Source organism: Pongo abelii, chromosome 4 (genome assembly GCF_028885655.2).
Source record: "Pongo abelii isolate AG06213 chromosome 4, NHGRI_mPonAbe1-v2.0_pri, whole genome shotgun sequence".
Lineage (NCBI taxonomy): Eukaryota > Metazoa > Chordata > Mammalia > Primates > Hominidae > Pongo > Pongo abelii.
In genome coordinates, this window is record NC_071989.2 from 41,172,352 (window position 1) to 41,193,274 (window position 20,923).

At 37.6% G+C, this 20,923-nt stretch overlaps 1 protein-coding gene and 1 non-coding gene across 2 annotated transcripts in view; one reads left to right on the forward strand and one right to left on the reverse strand.

The window, feature by feature from the left end:
• Positions 1-562: 562 nt before the first annotated feature.
• The window catches only part of C7 (complement C7), a 73,818-nt gene continuing 53,457 nt past the window's right edge, over positions 563-20,923 (forward strand). The window contains 2 exon segments of the mRNA NM_001132284.1: positions 563-616; positions 19,551-19,606. Of these exon segments, the coding sequence (NP_001125756.1) occupies positions 611-616; positions 19,551-19,606 (62 nt within the window). The 5' untranslated portion in view covers positions 563-610.
• Positions 2,071-2,132, reverse strand: LOC112133600 (U7 small nuclear RNA). Its single transcript, XR_002915233.1, has one exon. It is a non-coding gene; the product is annotated as a U7 small nuclear RNA (small nuclear RNA).

A 20,923-nucleotide genomic window follows, 5' to 3' on the forward strand; every position in this document is an offset into this window, starting at 1 on the left:
GAAGGGATGACTATTGAGTTGTGTTAGGCTATACTTTGGGGAAAAATTCTACTCGAGAACATTCCATTTACATTTTGAGTGACAGAACTGCATTTAAATATTTTCTTTCACTAAATATTTAATCTCAAAGTCTGGTGTATAACACCTTTTAAGAGAATCACGGAAACATCCACTTAGTTTAGTAGATTGAAACAAGAAGGAGGCTCATCCCTTGCCTTACAGAGTCTCCTTTGGTTGAAAATCACTTAAACATTGAACTGAGAACATTTGCTGTGTTTCCTGATTTATAGATATGTTTCTAAGAAACATATCTATAACTTCCAAACAATACCAGCTGGCTGTAGCTAAGGCTGTGTAATTGATAAGATGCATCTGGTTTCAAGGCACAGATTAAGTACAAGGTCAGGCTCTTGCTGTTGCTGGAGAATCCGGTTGGGGTAGGAGCTAAATCTCAGGACCACTTGCTCTATATATGAGTGCCAAGATAATCTAGAGCAGGGAGAGGCAGAGAGGCAGGCAGCCTGCTGGGCTCTTCCTGCTGTTGAAAACTTACCCGGCCCTTACAGAGAAAATTTTCCTCCTCTCTTCTGCCCTGAATGTTTTCCCAAACATGAAGGTAAGACAATAATTTCATTACTTTTGTAATTTCATTACTATCTTTTCAAATGAATGGGGGTAATATAAATGTAATTTAAATGAAGAGGTGTAATACTTAACTGAAAGACATCAAATAAGTAGAAGGCCAGAGGAAAATACAGAAGAAAAAGACCTGGGGGTGATTTTTAGAAATCCTTATTTAAACGTATTTAACAGTTCAGCCAAAGTGAATTCCTTTTTCTTATCTTGTGGTGAAATTATAGGTCTAGAGGTCTGGGAAGCAGGAATTGGAGACAATGTTTATGGAAGTCCCGATAAAGTCATAAAGAAATACAATAGTACTATTGTTATTTCTTGGGAAAAACTTTCCTCTGGTGTATTTATTTTTTTTTTTTGCTTGTTTGGATTTGGAGCCATGCAATAGGGTCCTGTGATTTATCTAAGAGCTAATAGAAAAGCAAATTTGCAGACTTGGAACTTGAGAATTTGAAATCCTGGATGAAAGAGTCAGCATTGTGAGAATAGAAGATACGAGTAGATGGAATAAAACTAAAGGTCTACCAAGTATACATGTTAGCCCAATGCAAAAAGGCCAAATATTAAAAAACAAAACAAAACACAACCAAAAAACTATTCAACTAAAGATAAGACCAAAGATAGAAATCACTATCATAGACTAAATCTCTGGAATGCAAAAATAAGTTGAGATTGCTATTCAAATTTTATTATTGTAAATTTTGGTATTTAAACTTTAAAAATGTTGCATTGTAAGACTGTAGGAATAATTTCACAGATCTGTCAGTGGCTAGATTGCTTCCATAGTCACTGTATTGTCCACTGGGGCACCGAATCCAAGCTCGCTCATTATTGGGGTTAGCGGAGGAGCAAAATATAGGTCTTGATTTGCCCATGCCTTCTGTGAAATTAAATAATTAAAAATTAAACACAAATAACAAAGTTAATTTGTTTAAAGTTATGATGGGCAGTCATAAAAAAGAATGAAATCATGTCCTTTGCAGCAACATGGATGCAGCTAGACGTCATTGTCCTAAGAAAATTAACACAGGAACAGACAACCAAATACCCCATGTCCTTAACTTTAAGTGGGAGTTGAATATTGGGTACTCATGGACATAAAGATGGCAACACTAGACACTGCACTCCAGCCTGGGCAATAGGGTGAGACTCTGTCTCAAAAAAAAAAAAAACAAAAAAAAAACAAGAAAAGAATATGATGCTCTTCTGAAAGTCATCTAGCCAAAATGTTTTTTCCTAATATTTGTGTTAACTATTAATCTTTTACTTTATTTTACAATGAGAACTCTTAATAATTGCTTTGTGCTTAAAAACATGTTTACAATCATTGATTATTATAATATTTTACTGCTGTAATAATAAATATACTTCTATCCTTTAATTAGTTGACAAAATATCAACAAATATAGCAATTAATTTTTTAAAAATTTTACATATAGGGGCTTTCCAGCAAAGATTGGGAAGCCTGATAGGCAAGTTCTAAAACAGCTGTAACACTAAAGCAATTATTTCACTCCAAGTCGCATGTAGAGTTCTTACCTGTATTTGAAAGTGGACATTCATATTTTTACAGTAAACCTGAAGGACATGCTTTGGTGATATGTGACAAAGAAGGGACACTTGTGAAAGCTTTGGGCTATCAAGAAGCTAGAAATGGTTTCTATGTCAGACCTTTTAAGAGGAAGCAATATTTTGGCACCACAGCCCCCATGTGAACTAAATTCAGAGAGACAGTCACAGGATTCCCTTTGGTTCTCTCTGTGTTCTTGGATAGGAAATAACTTGGGTCTGAGGTGTTTGAGAAGGATGTCAGGGCCAAGGGACTTCCCTTGAAGCTGGCTGTGGGCCAGCCATTTGTTCTGTCCATCCAGGACAGAGCTGAGCCTGGAGCCTGTGAACCTAGGGAATGGTCGTCACAGTGCCCAAGCACAGTGATGGTCAAGCACAGTAATGTCTCAAATCAGGATTGTAGCTGGGACATACTGGAAGAAGGAGGTGGAGCTAATGCTCATTCAGTGATGATAAAGAGGAGAAGATAATTCAGGGGAATGTAGTTCCAGCTTAGCTACATTGGCACAGAACAAAAATACCACACAGCTTTTCTTTTCTTTTCTTTTCTTTTGAGACAAAGTCTCACTCTGTCGCCCAGGCTGGAGTGCAGATGCGATCTCTGCTCACTCCAACTTCCGCCTCCCGGGTTCAAGCGATTCTCCTGCCTCAGCCTCCTGAGTAGCTGGGACTACAGGCGTGTGCCACCACGCCTGGCTAATTTTTGTATTTTTTTTTTTTTTTTAGTAGAAATGGGGTTTCACCATATTGGCCAGGCTGATCTTGAACTCCTGACCTCATGATCCGCCTGCCTCGGCCTCCCAAAGTGCTGGGATTACAGGCGTGAACCACCACGCCCGGGCCCATATACTTTTTCAACCAAGCAATTCTTTTATAGAGTCAGTTCAGATGTATGTCTATCACTGTCATTCATGTGATTTATTTGTGTTTGTTCTATCTCTCTTGTTCATTTATAAGGTATTTTTTCCAAAGGTAATTATCCTAAGGCTAGCAAAATTCCAAAAAATGCTTTTGGTTAGTAGATTCACTTTGTATAACTCATGAACAGAACTGGTCTTGTAATAAGCAGACCTTGATGGGTTATAATGAGTATGTATGAAGAAGGTGATGACAAAGGCATCCATGATGATAAAAAGTATATTTCCTAAAATTTCATTGAAATTCTTTATTTTAAAAAATACTTTTAAATTTGAGACAAGATCTTGCTCTGTTGCCTGGCTGGAGTGTAGTGGTGCAATTATGGCTCACTGCAGCCACTACATCCTGGGCTCAAGTGATCCTCCCACCTTAGTCTTCTGAGTAGCTGGGACTTCAGGTGCCCGCCACCATGCCTGACTAATTTTTTAATTTTTTTTAGAGACGAGGTCTCACTATGTTGCCCAGGCTGGCCTCAAACTCCCGGGCTCAAGTGATCCTACCACCTCATCCTCCCCAAATGCCAGGATTACAGGCATAAGCCACCAAACCTGGCTGAAATTATTTTAAAACACCTGTGACAGAATGTTAGAAATAATTGTTTTCAGTATCCACATTTTGGCTGAGAGTCAAAGGCCAAGAACAAGTACTCAAGATTTTTTGAAATTTTATGGTTTTTTTGGAAATTTTATTCATTTATTTATTTTATTTGTATACATTTAAGGGGTACGAGTGCAATTTCGTTACATGGATATGTTGGGTAGTGTTGAAGTCTGGGCTTTCAGTGTATCTATCTCCAAATAATGTACACTGTACCCATTAAGTAATTTCTCATCACTCTTCCCCTTTCTATCCCCAACTCTTCTGAGTCTCCAATGTCTATTATTCCATACTTTTTGTCCATGTGTACACATTATTTAGCTCCTACTTGTAAGTGAGAATATGAGGTCCTTGATTTGATGTTTCTAAGTTGTTTCACTTAATATAATGGCCTCCAGTTCCATCCATGCTGCTGCAAAAGACATGGTTTCATTCTTTTTTAAAAAATTGAACAGTATTTCATTGTGTATATACTGCATTTTCTTTATCTGATCATCTGTTGATAGACACTTAGGTTGCTTCTATATCTTTGCTATTGTGAATAGTGTTGAGATAAACATACGAGTACAGGTATCTTTCTGATATAATGATTTCTTTTCCTTTGGGTAGATACCCAGTAGTGGGATTAATGGATCTGATGGTAGTTCAATTTTTAGTTCTTTGAGAAATCTCCATACTGTTTTTTATGGAAGTTGTACTAATTTACATTCCCACCAATAGTATATATTGGTGGTAATATATACTATTCCCTATTCTCACTTATCTCTGCATTCCTACAAACATCTGTTATTTTTGACATTTTTAAAGAGAGATGGGGTCTTGCTCTGTTATCCAGGCTGGAGAGTAATGGTGCAATCATAGCTCACTGCACCTTTGAATTCCTGGGCTCAAGTGATCCTCCTGCCTCAGCCTCCTGAGTAGCTGGTACTATTTGGGCATGTGCCACCATGTGCAAATATATATATATATATATATATATATGTATGTATGTATATTTATATATTTTGAGATGGAGTTTTGCTCTGTCACCCAGGCTGGAGTTCAGCGGCGTGATCTCAGCTCACTGTAATCTCCACCTCCTGGGTTCAAGTGATTCTCCTGTCTCAGCCTCCCAAGTAGCTGAGACTACAGGTGTGTGCCAACATGCCTGGTGAATTTTTTGTATTTTTAGTAGAGATGGGGTTTCACCGTGTTAGCCAGTATGGTCTTGGTCTCCTGACCTCATGAATTACGTGCCTCAGCCTCCCAAAGTGCTGGGATTACAGGTGTGAGTCACTGCATCTGACCGCCCCAGATAATTTTTTAAGAATTATTTTTTGTAGAGACAGAGTCTTACTATGTTGCCTAGGCTTCTGGCTTCAAGCAATCCTCCTGCCTAGTCGTCTCGAAGTGTTGGGATTACAGGTGTGAGCCATCACATTCAGACCGTTTTTTCACTTTTTAATAGTAGCCATTCTGACTGTGTAAGATGATATCTCCTTGTGGTTTTAATTTAATTCTCTGATGATTAGTGATGTTGAGCACATTTTCATAGGCTTGTGAGCCATTTGTGTGTCTTTGAAAAATGTCTATTCATGTCTGTTGCCCACTTTTTAATGTTTTTGTTGTTGTTGTTGTTATCATTGTTTGAGTTTCTTGTAGATTCTGGATATTAGTTCTCTGTCAGATGCATGATTTGCAGATATTTTCTCCCATTTTGTAGGTTGTCTGTTCACGCTGTAGATTATTTCTTTTGTTGTAGAGAAACTTTTAATTTTAATTAAGTTCCATTTGTCTAATCTTGTTTTTGTTGCTTGTGCTTTTGAGGTCTTAGTTATGAATTCTTGGCCTAGACCAATGTCCAGAAGAGTTTTCCCTAGGTTTTCTTCTAGTGTTTTTATAGTTTCAGGTCTTACATTTAAGTTTTCAATCCATGTTGAGTTGATTTTTATATAAGGTGAGAGACAGGAGGACCTTCACATTTTAAAGTGAGATGCTAGACATTCTATGCAATATTACAAAGAGAGTATTCCCAAATCTGCTTGGTAACCCTTAGGCCGTCCCCATTCTCAAGAGAATACAAGATTGTGCATAGGAGATATAGGAAATGCTACCCTTTGCACATTTAAGAAAATGTAAAGGTACAGACCTCCTTTAGCAGAATAAGTAAGCCCAGCAGTATTAGTTACAGCGTGGACATTCAGAGTTTGGCAGGACACGGATGTGTGCAGGGATCCCATGGCCCGCATATGGATGGTTAAAAGGGAGCCAGATTTGGATTGTCTGAGACACTGCCTGAGAGAGTGCTTGACTGCAGGATGAATCAACCCCAAGAAATGGCATCAGTTTGGAAAGGACTCCCAGGAAGCAGGCATGGGTGAGAATCGAAAGTGATTAACAAAGGGATGAATCATTTGTGCCAGAGTACAGTGGCTACAGAGTAGTAGGAAGATGTCCAAAGAACCACAAAAACACTGCGAGAGATAAAGAATCAGCAGTCAAACGTCTAACACATTGATTTGCCATCACCATACTCCAACTGGATCAGTAAAGTAAGATTCTGTTTTACTCTTGTCTCTTTCATTCCTGTTGCTCTGATTTTGGAGAGGAAAGAGGCAGCTTGGGGAGGTGGGGAAGAGGAGTCAGGTGGCGCAATTTTGAAGTGGACCCCACTCCTCCCTCATTACAAGCACCCAGAAACTGAAAGTAAGAGAGAGAGAGATTTAAAATTGGAGGATAAATTGAAGTTTGAATATTATAATAGATTGTTATCTGAAAATGTGACTAGCGGTTAATGCCTAAAAATGACTAGGAAAGCTGTGAGATAGGCTTTCCCAGGGACAAGAAAAAATGAGCTGACACAGCACAGAGGAAAGCCACATTGTTGGAAAAGAAAAAAAACACACCCCACATAGCTTATAATTTAAAACAAAAACATCTTAAAAATTATATGATCCACATGTTTGTTGAAGTCAGAAAAGTATTCATAATCTCCCCCAAATAACCTCCCCCAACATTGTTCATGGTTTCCCAACTCCTTGGCACCTTTTCACCCTTTCGGATATGCTAATCAGCACAATAGGCTTAAACATTTTTAGAACTCTAACAGCCAGAAGCAGGCAGGCAGAATTTTACAACTGAAAAAAAGATACCTAATAAGAGAATGGGTTATCTAAGAAGGATAGTGGAAAGATCCAGAAAATAATGTTAAGAAGACTTTTCATAGGTACATTGAGAAAAAGAGTTTTGGGGAGTTCAGGAAGAAGAGAGAAAATATTGGACTATTAAAATGTGAGATGATTTTAAAGTCCTTTATCCAGAGTTATAAATTGGATGCATTTGATATTCTTAGAGAATCAGTAAAGATTTGAATTGTATCTTCTCCATCACCTTCAGCTGTCAGTTAAAGTAGGAAAATACATACAGTTAAAGTAGGAAAATATATAATAGCAACTACCTATAATTTGACAACCAGAAATAAACTATTATGCTTTATTATATTTCTTTCTAGATTTTGTTTTTCAATGCACATTTGATTTTTCAAACAAAATGTAATCATATTTTACGTACAATTTTGTAACCTATCAGATCCTCAATATTTCGGCTTGTGCTATCACATAAAGATGATTATAAAAGGCCTCAGGAGTGTTTTAAACACCAAAAGGACCACCCACAGTGCTAAAGAATAAGATGAGAGTCACCGCCCCCTGCCTACTGCTGTGCTTCAACCTTGATTACCAATTTAGGAAGCTTGGTTTCTTTTTAAAATCAGCCATTTGCATTGCTACTTCATTCAGGTTTTCTCTCCTCTTGGTATCCCTCCGGAGTGCTGTAGTCAGAACCGGAGTGGAATAAGGGATTAAAAGATGATGGGACCTTAAGGAAATGCTTGAAACCATTTAAGTCTACTGAGTATTTTCAATTTGTGTGTCCACGGCATCACCCAACCCTTACTTATCTTTACAGAATTCAACGGTAGGAGATAGGGTTTGACAGGATTGTACCAAATTTTAATTTTTTAAAAAAAGCATTTATTTATCTTTGTAATTTCTTTTAACTGACAAATAAAAATTGTATCTATTTATTGTGCACAACATGATGTTATAAAATATGTATATATTGTAGAATGGCTCAGTTGAGCTAATTAGCCATATGCATTACCTCCCATATTTTTGTAAGGAGAATACTTAAAACCTACTCACTTAGGAGTTTTTCAGAATATAATACATTGTTCTAGAGCAGCCTGGCCAACATAATGAAACCCCATCTCTACTAAAAATTCAAAAATTAGCCAGGCATGGTGGTGCTCACCTGTAATCCCAGCTACTTGGGAGGCTGAGGCAAGAGAATCACTTGAATCTGGGAGGCAGAGGTTGCAGTGAGCCGAGACTGCGCCAATGCACTCCAGCCTGAGTGACAGAGCGAGACTCCATCTCAAAAAAAAAAAAAAAGAAAAAGAATATAATATATTGGTATTAAGTAAGTCACCGTTTTGTATGATAGATCTCTTGAACTTATTCCTTCTATGTAACTGAAGTTTTGTATCCTTTGACCAACATCTTCTTCAACAATCCCCACCCTGCCTCCACGGCATTTGGTAACTATTTTACTCTTTACTTATTAGACTTCAACATTTTTAGATTCCAAATATAAGTATTTTTCTGGAAAGAAAAATACTGAATGTTTTATTTCTGCGTGTTTTATTTCACTTAACATAATGTTATCTGGGTTAATCCATGTTGTCACAAATGACAGAATTTTCTTCTTTTTTTAAGGCCAAGTACTATTTCATTGTGTCTCTTTACCACATTTTCTTTATCCCCTTATCCTCTGATGGACACTTAGGTTGGTTCTGTATCTTGGCTATTGTGAATAATGCAGCAATGAACATGGGAGTGCACATTTCTCTTTGATATGATGATTTCATTTACTTTGGCTATATACCTTGTAGGGGATTGCTGAATCATATGCTAGTTCTATTTTTAATTTTTTGAAGATCCTTCAAACTTCTATTTAAAATAGAAACTTAAAAAGATAAGCAGACTCACTTAGCCTTTTCCATGGTTCTTTCACTTTTTATACTGCCAAGTCACAAATCTTGACTTGTACAAATGTAATAGTTTTCAAATCGTTTAAGAAATGTAAGCTAAAACTATTAATGACAACTACAGTAGCACTAAAATAACTTATCAAAGGATACACATGATGTAAATTCTGACATCAAAAAAATATAAACTGTTTGACGGGAGAGTAAAAATGTAGAGTTGTGTGCAAAGTTAAGTTGTAATCACCTTGAAATAGTCTGTTGTGATTATAAGATGTTCTCTGGAAGCCTCATAATAAGCACAAAGCAAAAATCTTTAGTAGAAGCACAAAACAGAAATAGTATTCAAAGAATACCACTGTTGAAAACCGTGAAACCACAAAGACAGCAAGACAGAAAGAAAGAAAAATGTATCTTCCAGCCTGGGCAACATAGTGTGGCCCTATCTCTACAATAACTTAAAAAAAATTAGCTGGATGTGGTGGCACGTGCCTGTGGTCCCAGCTACTCACAAAGGCTGAGGTGGGAGCATCGTTTGAGCCTGGGAGGTCGAGGGTGCAGTGAGCTGTGATCACACTACTGCACTCCAGCCTGGGCAACAAAGGCCCTATCTCCAAAAAAAAAGTATCTACAATACAACAACAACAACAACAACAAGAACAACAACAACAACATAACAAAATGGCAGTAGTAAGTCCTTATCTATCAATAATTACCTTGAATGTAAATGAATTAAGTTCTCCAATAAAAAGATATAGAGTAAGTGAATGAATAAAAAAACAAGACCCAACTATATGTTACCTGCAGGAAACTCACCTCACTTTTAAGGGCACACAGATTGAAAATTAGGCAGTGGAAGAAAGATATTCTACATCAATAGAAACCAAAAGAAAGCAGGGATAAATATATAAGACAAAATAGACTTAAAGTAAAAAACTGTAAAAAAAAAAAATAAGGACATTATATGATGATAAAGGAGTCAACTCATCAAGAGGGTATAATAATTGTAAATATATATGCACCCAACTTCAGAGAACCTAAATATATAAAATAAATATTAAGGATATGATGGAAGAGACAGATTGCAATACAATTATAGTAGGGTATTTCAGTATCCCACTTTCAACAATGAAAGATAATCCAGAAAATTAGTAAGAAAACATTGGAATTGAATATCACTTTAGACCTAATGAATCTAACAGACACACACACACACACACACACAGAACATTCCAACCAACAGCAACAAAATACACATTCTTCTCAAGTGCACACAGAACTTTCTCCAGGACAGATAACATGTTAGGGGAAAAAGCAAGCTTCAGCAAATTTAAGAAGATTGAAATTATATCAAGTATCTTTTTTTTTTTTTTTGAGTTGGAGTCTTGCTCTGTCACCCAGGCTGTAGTGCAGTGGTCTGATCTCAGCTCACTACAACCTCCGCCTCCCAGGCTCAAGTGATTCTCCCACCTCATCCCTCCCCAGTAGCTGGGACTACAGGCGTGCACCACCACATCCAGTTAATTTTTGTATTTTTAGTAGAGACGGGGTTTCGCCATGTTGGCCAGTCTGGACTCAAACTCCTGACCTCAAGTGATCTGCCCACCTTGGCCTCCCAAAGTGCTGGGATTACAGGTGTGAGCCACCACACCTGGCCTCAAGTATCTTTTCTGACCACAGTGATATGACACTAGAAATCAATTATGGGAGGAAGCTAGGTGTCATGTTATGTGCCTGTAGTCCCAGATAATTGGAAAGCTGAGGTGGGAGGATTGCATAAGTCCAGGAGTTCAAGGCTGCAGTAGCTATGACTGTGCCAGTGCACTCCAGCCTGGGTGACAGAAAAAGACCCTGTCTCTAAAAATAAATAAATAAAAATAAATGAATGAATATAGGGGGAATTTTGAAGAATCCACAAATATATGGAAATTAGCATGCTCCTCAACAACCAATAGGTCAATGAAATTAAAAGGGAAATTAAAAATTTTTAGATAACAAGATTTTTATCTTGTTATCTTGTTATCTTAAGATAAACAAAAATGGAAACACAACATAGGAAACATATGGGATACAGCAAAAACAGTTCAAAGAGGAACGTTTATAACAGTAAATGCCTACATCAAAGAGAAGGAAGATTTAAAATAAATAAGCTAATGTCATACCTCAAGGAAACAAAAAGAAGAATAAACTAAGCCAAAGTTAGCATAAGACAGAAAATAATAAAAATCAGAGCAGAAATAAATGAAATAGGGACTAGAAAAACAATACAAAAGATAGACAAAATAAGTTCTTTTTTGAAAAGATGAACAAATTTGACAAACTAGATTAATTTAAAAAAAAGAGAAGATTCATAATACCACAAAAATACAAAAGATCATCAGGGACTATCATCAACAATTATACACCAACAAATTGGATAACTAAGAAGAAGTGGTTAAATTCTTCTGTCCATTTAGGTCCTGAAAAGTGTTTCTGTAAAGTGTTGTTCAAGTTTAATGTTTTCTTATTAATTTTCTGTCTGGATGATCTTCCAGCATTGAAAGTGAGGTATGGAAGTTTTCTACTGTTATATTGCAATCCATCAGATCCCATGGATCTGAAGAAAGAGATGGGTTGCAATACAATATTTACATATTGTATAAATATAAATATCTGTTTTATATGTTTAGGTGCTCCAAAGCATACAACATACAAAGACTGAATCATAAAGAAATAGAAAATCTGAACAGACCAATAATGAGTAAAAAGATTGAATCTGTAATAAAATGAGTAAAAAGATTGAATCTGTAATAAAAGTTCTCCCATTAAAAAAAAAAAAAGCAGAGGACTTGATGGCTTCATGGCTGAATTCTACCAAACATTTATTTTTTATTTTTCCTCACTGTCACCATTTTTATTCAACATAATACTGAAAGTCCTAACCATAGCAATTAGGCAAGACAACAAAATAAATGGCATTCAAATTTAAAGGGAAGAGGTCAAGTTATTCTTGCTTTTAAGCAACAGGAACTTATATTTAGAAAAAAATGTAGGCTGGGCATGGTGGCTCATGCCCATAATCCCAGCACTTTGGGAGGCCAAGGTGGGTGGATCACCTGAGGTTAGGAGTTTGAGACCAGCCTGTCCAACATGGGGAAACGCCGTCTCTACTGAAAATACAAAACTTCACTGGAGGTGGTGGTGCACGCCTATAATCTCAGCTACTCAGGAGGCTGAGGCAGGAGAATTGCTTGAGCTTGGGAGGCCGAGGTTGCAGTGAGCCAAAATCATGCCACTGCACTCCAGCCTGGGCGACAGAGCAAGACTCTGTCTCCAAAAAAAAAAAAAAAAAAGGTAAAGACTACACTAAATAAATCTTAGCAGTGATGAATGAATTCAGTAAATTTGCAGGCTACCAAATCAACATGCAAAAATCAGCAGCATTTCTACATGCTAACAGAGATGATTCTGAAAAGAAAATCAAAAAATAAATTCCATTTATAAAAGCTATAAAATAAAATACCAAGGAATAAATTTAATCAAAGAAGTTAAAGATTCTACAAAAAATACTATAAAACACTGATGAAAGTAATTTAAGAGAACACAAAAAAGGAAAGATATCCCATGCTCATGGATTGGAAAAATTAATACCATTAAAATATCTATACTCCCCAAAGTGATCTACAGATTCAATGTAATCTCTATCAAGATACCAATGAAATTATTCACAGACATAGGAAAAATTCTAAAAATTTATGAAACAGCAAAAGACTCCAAGTAGCTAAAGAAATTCTGAATAATAACAGTGCTGGAGGCATCACACTACCTGCTTTTAAATTATACTACAAAGCTACAACAAAAGTAGTTTATTAAAAAAAAACAAAAATAGTTTATACAAAAAAAAAGTAGTATGCTAACAAAAATAGCATACTACTGTCCTAAAAACAGACACATAGATGTCTGAACAGGATAGAGAACCAAGAAATAAATTCATGTATTTACAGCCAACTCATTTCTGACAAAAGCAGTAAGAACATACATTGGGCTGGGCATGGTGGCTTATGCCTGTAATCCCAGCACTTTGGAAGGCCGAGGTGGGCGGATCACGAGGTTAGGAGTTCGAGACCAGCCTGACCAACATGGTGAAACCCCGTCTCTACTAAAAAAAATACAAAAATCAGCCAGGCATTGTGGTGCGCACCTGTAATCCCAGCTACTCAGGAGACTGAGGCAGGAGAATGGCTTGAACCTGTGAGGTGGAAGTTGCAGTGAGCTGAGGACATGCCATTGCACTACAGCCTGGGTGACAGAGCAAGACTCTGTCTCAAAAACAAACAAACAAAAACAAAACAAAAAAAATACATTGGAGTCCACGCGCCTGGCTCATTCCTGTAATCCCAGCACTTTGGGAGGCCGAGGTGGGTAGATCACAAGGTCAGGAGTTCAAGACCAGCCTGGCCAACATAGTGAAACCCCATCTCTACTAAAAATACGAAAATTAGCCAGGTATGGTGGCACATGCCTTTATTCCCATCTACTTGGGAGGCTGAGGCAGGAGAATTGCTTGAACCCAGGAGGTGGAGGTTGCAGTGAGCTGAGACCGTACCACTGCACTACAGCCTGGGCAACAGAGTGAGACTCTGTCTCAAAAAAAAAAAAAAAAAAGGAAGAACATACACTCGGGGCTGGGCGCAGTGGCTCAGAGCTGTAATCCCCGCACTTTGGGAGGCTGAGGTGGGCGGATCATGAAGTTAGGAGTTTGAGACCAGCCTGACCAACATGATGAAACCCCGTCTCTACTAAAAATACAGAAGTTTTGCTGGGCGTGGTGGCATGTGCCTGTAATTTCAGCTACTCAGGAGGCTGAGGCCGGAGAATCGCTTGAACCCAGGAAGTGGAGGTTGCAGTGAGCCGAGATTGCACTACTGCACTCCAGCCTGGGTGACAGAGTGATACTCTGTCAAAAAAAGGAAAAAAAAAAAAAAAAGAAGAACATACATTGGGGAAAGGACAATCTCTTTAAGAAATGGTTTTGGGAAAACTGGGCATCCATATTTATAAGAATAAAACTAGATTCCTATCTTCTGCCATATACAAAAATAACTCAAAATGAATTAGACTTAAATGTAAAATGTGAAATTATGAGACAACTAGAAGAAAACATAGGGAAACAGCATAGCTCAATGGTCTAGGCAACTTTTTTTGGGGTAAGATCTCAAAAACACAGAAAACAAAAGTAAAAATGGGCAAATGGGATTATATCAAGCTAAAATGCTTCTACAAAGCAAACAATCAAAAGAGTAAAGAGAGACAACCTATGGAATTAGAGAAAATATTTGCAAGCTGTTCATCTGACAAGGGATTAAGAATCAAAATATATAGGGAAGTAACTCAGTAACATATATTAATAATAATATTAATCTGATTAACAATGGGCAAATGCTCTGAATAGACATTTTTCAAAAGAAGACATACAAATGGCTAACAGGTATATGAAAAAATGCTCAATATCACTAATTGTATTAGGCCATTATTTGTGTTGCTATAAAGAAATATCTGAGACTGGGTAATTTATAAATAAAAGAGGTTTAATTGCCTCGTGGTTCTGCAGGCTGCATAAACATGGCATCAACATCAGCTCAGCTTCTGGTGACGCCTTCAGGGAGATTTTACTCATGGTGGAAGGTGAAGCAAGAGCAGACATGTCACATGGCAATAGTGAGAAGAAGAATGAGTGAGGGGGCCAGGTGTGGTGGCTCACGCCTGTAATCCCGACATTTTGGGAGGCTAAGGCAGGCAGATCACCTGAGGTCAGGAGTTAAAGACCAGCCTGGCCAACATGGTGAAACCCTGTCTCTACTAAAAATACAAAATTTAGCCAGGCATGGTAGCAGGTGCCTGTAATCATAGCTACTCAGAAGGCTGAGGCAGGAGAATCACTTGAACCCAGGGGGTGGGGTTGCAGTGAGCCGAGATTGTGCCATTGCACCCCAGCTTGGGTGATAGAGCGAGACTCTGTCTGGAAAAAAAAAAAAAAAAGAATGAGAGAGGGGGAAAATGTCATGCACTTTAATGAGACTCACTATTGCAAGGATGACACTGAGGGGATGGTGCTAAACAATTTATGAGAAATCCACCCCTTCCAACAGGCCCCCACCACCAACATGGGGATTACGTTTCAACATGAGATTTGAAAGGGACATCTAAACTATACCATTCCACCCCTGGGCCCCTGAATCTCATGGTCTTCTCACACTATAAAAGACAATGATACCTGCCCAATAGTCACCCAAAGTCTTAACTCATTCCAGCATTAACTGAAAAGTCTCAAGTCTCAAGGACAAGGTCCAATCTGGAGATAAGTTTCTTCTACATATGAGTTTGTAAAATCAAAACAAATTACTTACTTCCAAGATAGAATTGGGGTACAGGCATTGGGTAAACTCTCCTTTCCCAAAGAAGAGAAATCAGCTAATAGAAGGAGGCTACAGGCCCCATGGAAGTCTGAAACACAGCAGGGCAGTCATTAAATCCTAAAGCTTCAAAATAATCTCCTTTGGCTCCAGGTTCCACATCCAGGACACACTGCTGCGAGGGGTGGGCTCCACTCCACCTCTTGGGCAGCTTTACTTCTTTGGCTTTGCAGGGTTCAGCCACCACAGTTGCTCTCATGGGTTGGAGTTGAGTGCCTAAAGCTTTTCCAAGCTCAATATGCAAGCTACTGGTGGATCTGCCATTCTGGGGTCTGAAGGACAGTGATCCCCTTTCCACTAATTCACTAGGTAGTACTTCAGTGGGGAATGTGTGGGGGGGTTCCAACCCTGCATTTCCCCTCTTTACTGCCCTTGTAGAGGTTCCCTGTGAGGGCTCCACCTCTACAGCCGGCTTCTGCCTGGGCAACCAGGCTTTCTCATACATCCTCTGAAATCTAGGTGGAGGCTGCCAAGCCTCCTTCACTCTTGCACTATGTGTGCCTATGAGCTTAACACCACATGGAAGCTGCCAAGGCTTACAGTTTGCACTCGCTGAAGCAGCAGCCCAAGCTGTATCTGGGGCTCACTGAGCCAAGGCTGGAGCTGGAGAGTGGCCTGCATGCAGGGAGCAGTGTCTTAAGGCTGTGCAGGGCAGCAAGACCCTGGGCCTGGCCCATGAAACCATTCTTTCCTCCCAAACCTCCTGAACTGTGATGGGAGGGGCTGCCTCAAAGATCTCTAAAGTGCCTTCAAGGCCTTTTCTCCATTGTCTTGGCTATTAACACTTGGCTTCCTTTTAGTCATGCAAATCTCTCTAGCAAGTGGTTGCTCCACAGCCCTCCTTGAATTCTTCTCCTGATGATGCTTTTTCTTTCTCTGCTGTGTGGCCAGGCTGCAGATTTTTCAAACTTTTATACTCTGCTTCCCTTTCATGTATAAATTCCAACTTTAAGTCTTTTCTTTGCTCCTAAATCTGAGTGTAGGCTGTTAGAAGCAGCCAGACCGCATCTTGAAATTTGCTGCTTAGAAGTTTGTTCTACTAGATACCCTAAGTTATCACTCTTAAGTTCAAACTTCTACAGATCCTTAGGGCATAAACAATGCAGCCAAGTTCTTTGCTAAGACAAAACCAAGTGACTTTTGCTCTAATTCCCAATAAGTTTCTCATTTCCAGCTGAGACTTCATCAGCCTGGACTTCACTGTGCCTATCACTATCAGCATTTTGGTCACAATCATTTAACCAGTCTGTAAGAAATTTCAAGCTTTCTTTCATTTTTCTGTCTTCTTTGGGGCCCTCCAAACTCTTCAAACCTCTGCTCATTAACCAGTTCCAAAGCTGCTTTCACACTGTTAGGTATCTTTATAGCAATGCCCCAATTCTCAATTTTCTGTGTTAGCCTGTTCTTTGTGTTGCTATAGAGAAATATCTGAGGCTGGGTAATTTATAAAGGAAAGAGGTTTAATTGGGTCATGGTTCTGTAGGCTGTACAAGCATGGCATCAACATTTGCTCAGTTTCTGGTGAAGCCTGCAGGGAGATTTTACTCACGACAGAAGGCAAAGTGGGAACAGGCATGTCACATGGCAATGGTGGGTGCAAGAGGTAACCCAAACATTTAAAGTAGAGCTAATACTACTCATTCTCAAACCCTTCCAAAAAATTGAAAAGGAGGGAATACTTTCAAATTTTTTTATAAGGCCAGTGTTATCCTGATATCAAAGCCAAAGAAGCACATTACAAAAAAAGAAAACTACATGCCAACATTCTTGATGAACATAGTGAACATAGATACAAAAATCTCAACAAAATAGTTGCAAACTGAACAACACATTAAAAGTATCATCTACCATTATCAAATGGGATTTATTCCTGAAATGCAAGGATGGTTCAACACAAATCAATAAATATGTTGTATGAGATTAACAGAATGAATGACAAAAACTATATGATCATCTTGTTAGATGCAGAAAAACATTTGACAAAGTTTGACAACATTTCAAGATAAAGACTCTCACCAAGTTAGGTACAGGAGAAAAGTACCTTGACACAATAAATGCCACATATGAGAAGCCCACAGCTAACATTATACCCACCAGTGAAAAATTGAAAGCCTTTTATTTAAGCTCTGGATCAAGACAAAAATGCCCACTTTTGCCACTTTTATCCAACATAGTATTGGAAATTCTTGCCAGAGCAATTAGGCAAGAAAAAGAAATGAAAGGCATCAAAATAGAAAGGGAAGAAGTGAAAATGCCTATGTTTGCTGGTGACACAATCTTATATGTAGAAAACCCTACAGAATCCACCAGAAAACTGTTAACTAATAAATGAATACAGTAAAATTGTAGAATATAAAATAAACACTAAAAAGTACATTTCTATAAATTAACAACAAACTATATGAGAAAGACATTAAGAAAACAATCCCATTTTCAATAACTACAAAAATATTTAGGAATAAATTTAACCAAGAAAGTTAAAGACCTGTACATTGCAAATTATGAAACATTGATGAGAAATTGAAGAAGACATAAACAAATGGAAAGATATCCCTTGTTCATGGATTGGAAGAAAATATTGCTAAAATGTCCATACTACCACAGTGATCTAGAGTTTTAATGCAATCTTTATCAAAATTCTAACATCATTTTTCAAAGAAATAGAAAAAAATCTTAAAGTTCATATGGAATCACAAAAAACCCCAAATGGCTAAGGCAATCATGGGCAAAAAGAACAAAGCTGGAGGTGTTACTCTGCCTGATTTTAAACTATACTACAAAGCTATAGTAATTAAAACATCATGATCCTGGCAAAACAATAGAGCCATCAACCAGTGGAACAGAATAGAGATCCCAGAAATGCACCCCACATATATGGTCGATTGATTGTTTTTGCAAAGGTGCCAAGAATACACAATGGGGAAAGGATAGCCTCTTTAATAAATAGTATTGGGAAAACTGGATATCCACATGCAAAAGAATTAAATTGTACCCTTATCTAGCATTGTATATAAAAATCTACTCAGAATGGGATAAAGCCTTAAGCATAAGACCAGAAACTGAAAAATTACTTGAAAAAAATCTAAGGGAAAAACTATATTGTTCTAGGTAGGGATTTTTTGGATCTGACTCCAAAAGTACAGGCAACTAATGCAAAAATAGACAAATAGGATTACAACAAACTAAAAAGTTTCTGCATGTCAAAGGAGACAATTATCAGTTTTCAGAGATGACCTACAGATTGGGAGAAAATATTTATAAGTCATACATTCAAGAAGATGCTAATATCAAAAATATATATGGAGCTCAAACAACTCAATAGCAAGAAGACAAAAAACCCAATAAAAAATTGGCAAAATACCAGGGAAGGGAGATGGAAGGAAAATAAAAATAAAAAATGGGCAAGAGACCTGAGTAAACATTTCTGAAGAGAAGACATGCAAATGGCCAACAGATACATAAAAAAAGTGCTCAACGTTGCTAATCATTAGAGAAATGCAAATTAAAATCACATTGAGTTATCGTCTCACACCTGTCAGAATGGCTATTATCAAAAAGACAAAAGGTAACAAGCGTTGGTATGGATGTGGAGAAAAGGGAATCCCTGTACACTTGTACACTTGGTAGGAATGTAAATTAGTACAGCTCTTATGGAAAACTGCATGGAGGTTTCTCATAAAACTTAAAAAAAATTATCATATGATCTAGCAATCCTACTTTTGGGTATTTACAAAAGTAAATGTTCATTGCAGCACTATTCACAATAGCCAAGTTATAGAATCAACCTAAGTGTCCCTCAACAGATGAATGGATAAAGAAAATGTGGTGTGTGTACACAATGGAATAGTATTTAGCCTTAAAAAGGAGGAAATTCTGTCATTTATGACAACATAGATGGAATTGGAAAACATTATGTTAAGTTAAATAAGCCAGGCACAGGAAGACAAATAGCACGTGTTCTCACTTATATGATGTAAAACAATGGAACTCGTAGAAGCAAAGTAGAATGGTGGTTACAGAGACTGGGGTAATAGGGAAATAAAGGTCAAAGGGTACACAATCTCAGTTAGCAGAAATATATTTTGAATTCTGTTGTACAGTGTGGTGAATATAGTTAAATTGGGGTATCATACATTCCAAAATTGCCAAGAGTAAATTTCAAATTTCTTTGCCACAAAAAATGTTAAATATTTTAGGTGATAGATATGTTAGCTAGCTTGATTAAATTATTTCACGTTGTATTGAGAAATCATAACATCACTTTGTACCCCATAAATTTATACAATTATAAATTGTCAATTTATAGTTATAAAAAGAAATACAAGCTAAAATAATACTTTATTGTTTTTCTTCTCCAGGTGATAAGCTTATTCATTTTGGTGGGATTTATAGGAGAGTCCCAAATTTTTTCAAGGTGAGGACTTTTTGGGTTGTGTGTAAAAATCATTAAATTTAAAAAATGTTTTAGAAATTCTTTAGTCTAATTTTGACATTGCACTTTGAATCTGTGTATCCCTCCAACATATTTTCTCTTTCCATATTTTTATAAAAGACAATGATAATAAAAGTGTGTGTTTTTAATTATTCTTCTTTTACTTAAAGAAGAATAATTCTCTTGTAAAATTATTTTTAAAAATTGAAGACTAAAAGTATAAGTTTTTTGTCTCAGTGCTGTGGTTTTATCTGTAATGCAGATAATCACAGTGGACTTATATATCTTAGAGCAATATTTGGTCTTTAAATGTAATCCTTGCAAAGCATCCTCTGGATTTTAAAGGTTGAGAGTTTTTTAAGAAAATAGTCTTACCAGTTCTTGAGGCCTGGAAAAAAGCCAGCATCGTTTATCCAAGGCTTTGTTATGCTCTCACTGTGTCAGGTTGACGAGACAGAGACAGGTCAGTTCATTTTATGGAACTATCAGAAAATGTGTCAGGGGCTGTGCTAGGTACTGGGGATACCACAAGGAGCAAGAAGGCACTGGGAGCATGCTGGGTGATTCATATCTTGAGCCAGTTCATTGCAATATGATGTGTTAAGGGCTCTGAGAGAAGCCTGCTCAGGGTGATGTGGAAGCACAGTAGGAAGGTCAAGCAAACTTCCTCTCCTAAGCTTCCATGTTTGGGGAAGCCCTCTGCACTTCCCCAGGACAGAGGCTAGAAAAATAACAGTAAGTTCAGATTGTTCAAGGGTCAAAAGTATTCAGGTATTTTGATCATTGGTACCATACGAAAACCACAGGTTGGCAAGATTGGCCCTGTAAAAGCAGCCGAGGCACACACTACAGAATGAGAGTCATTACTTTCAGAGTAACCTGACCCTCTTAAGACATGGAAGAATCATCTTGACTCAAGATATCACCCAGCCGAGGAATGTGCTGGGAATCCAGAAATCAGGAATACTAGTTCTTTTATCCTTCATAGAGCATCATTTTATGCAAGGCTTCCTTAGTCTCTTAAAGCTGACTCAGGTAGTCTTTTCCATATGACACGGCCAGAATGTGAGCATTGTATGAGAGTCAACTCTCCATTTTCACATGTACTTTATTTTAGTGGAGCTGTTTAAGCTCAGATTGCCCTCCTTGGTTGTGTGCTTGAAAAGTGGCCTAAATGAACAGGGGATGCATTTAAATAAATTCCTGTCCATTCAGCCTCTGCCAATTTTTAGTTTTCCACTTCTTATGGGGACTTTTTATAGTTTCTTGTCTCTCAGTTAAGTGTTTCTGGATAACTTT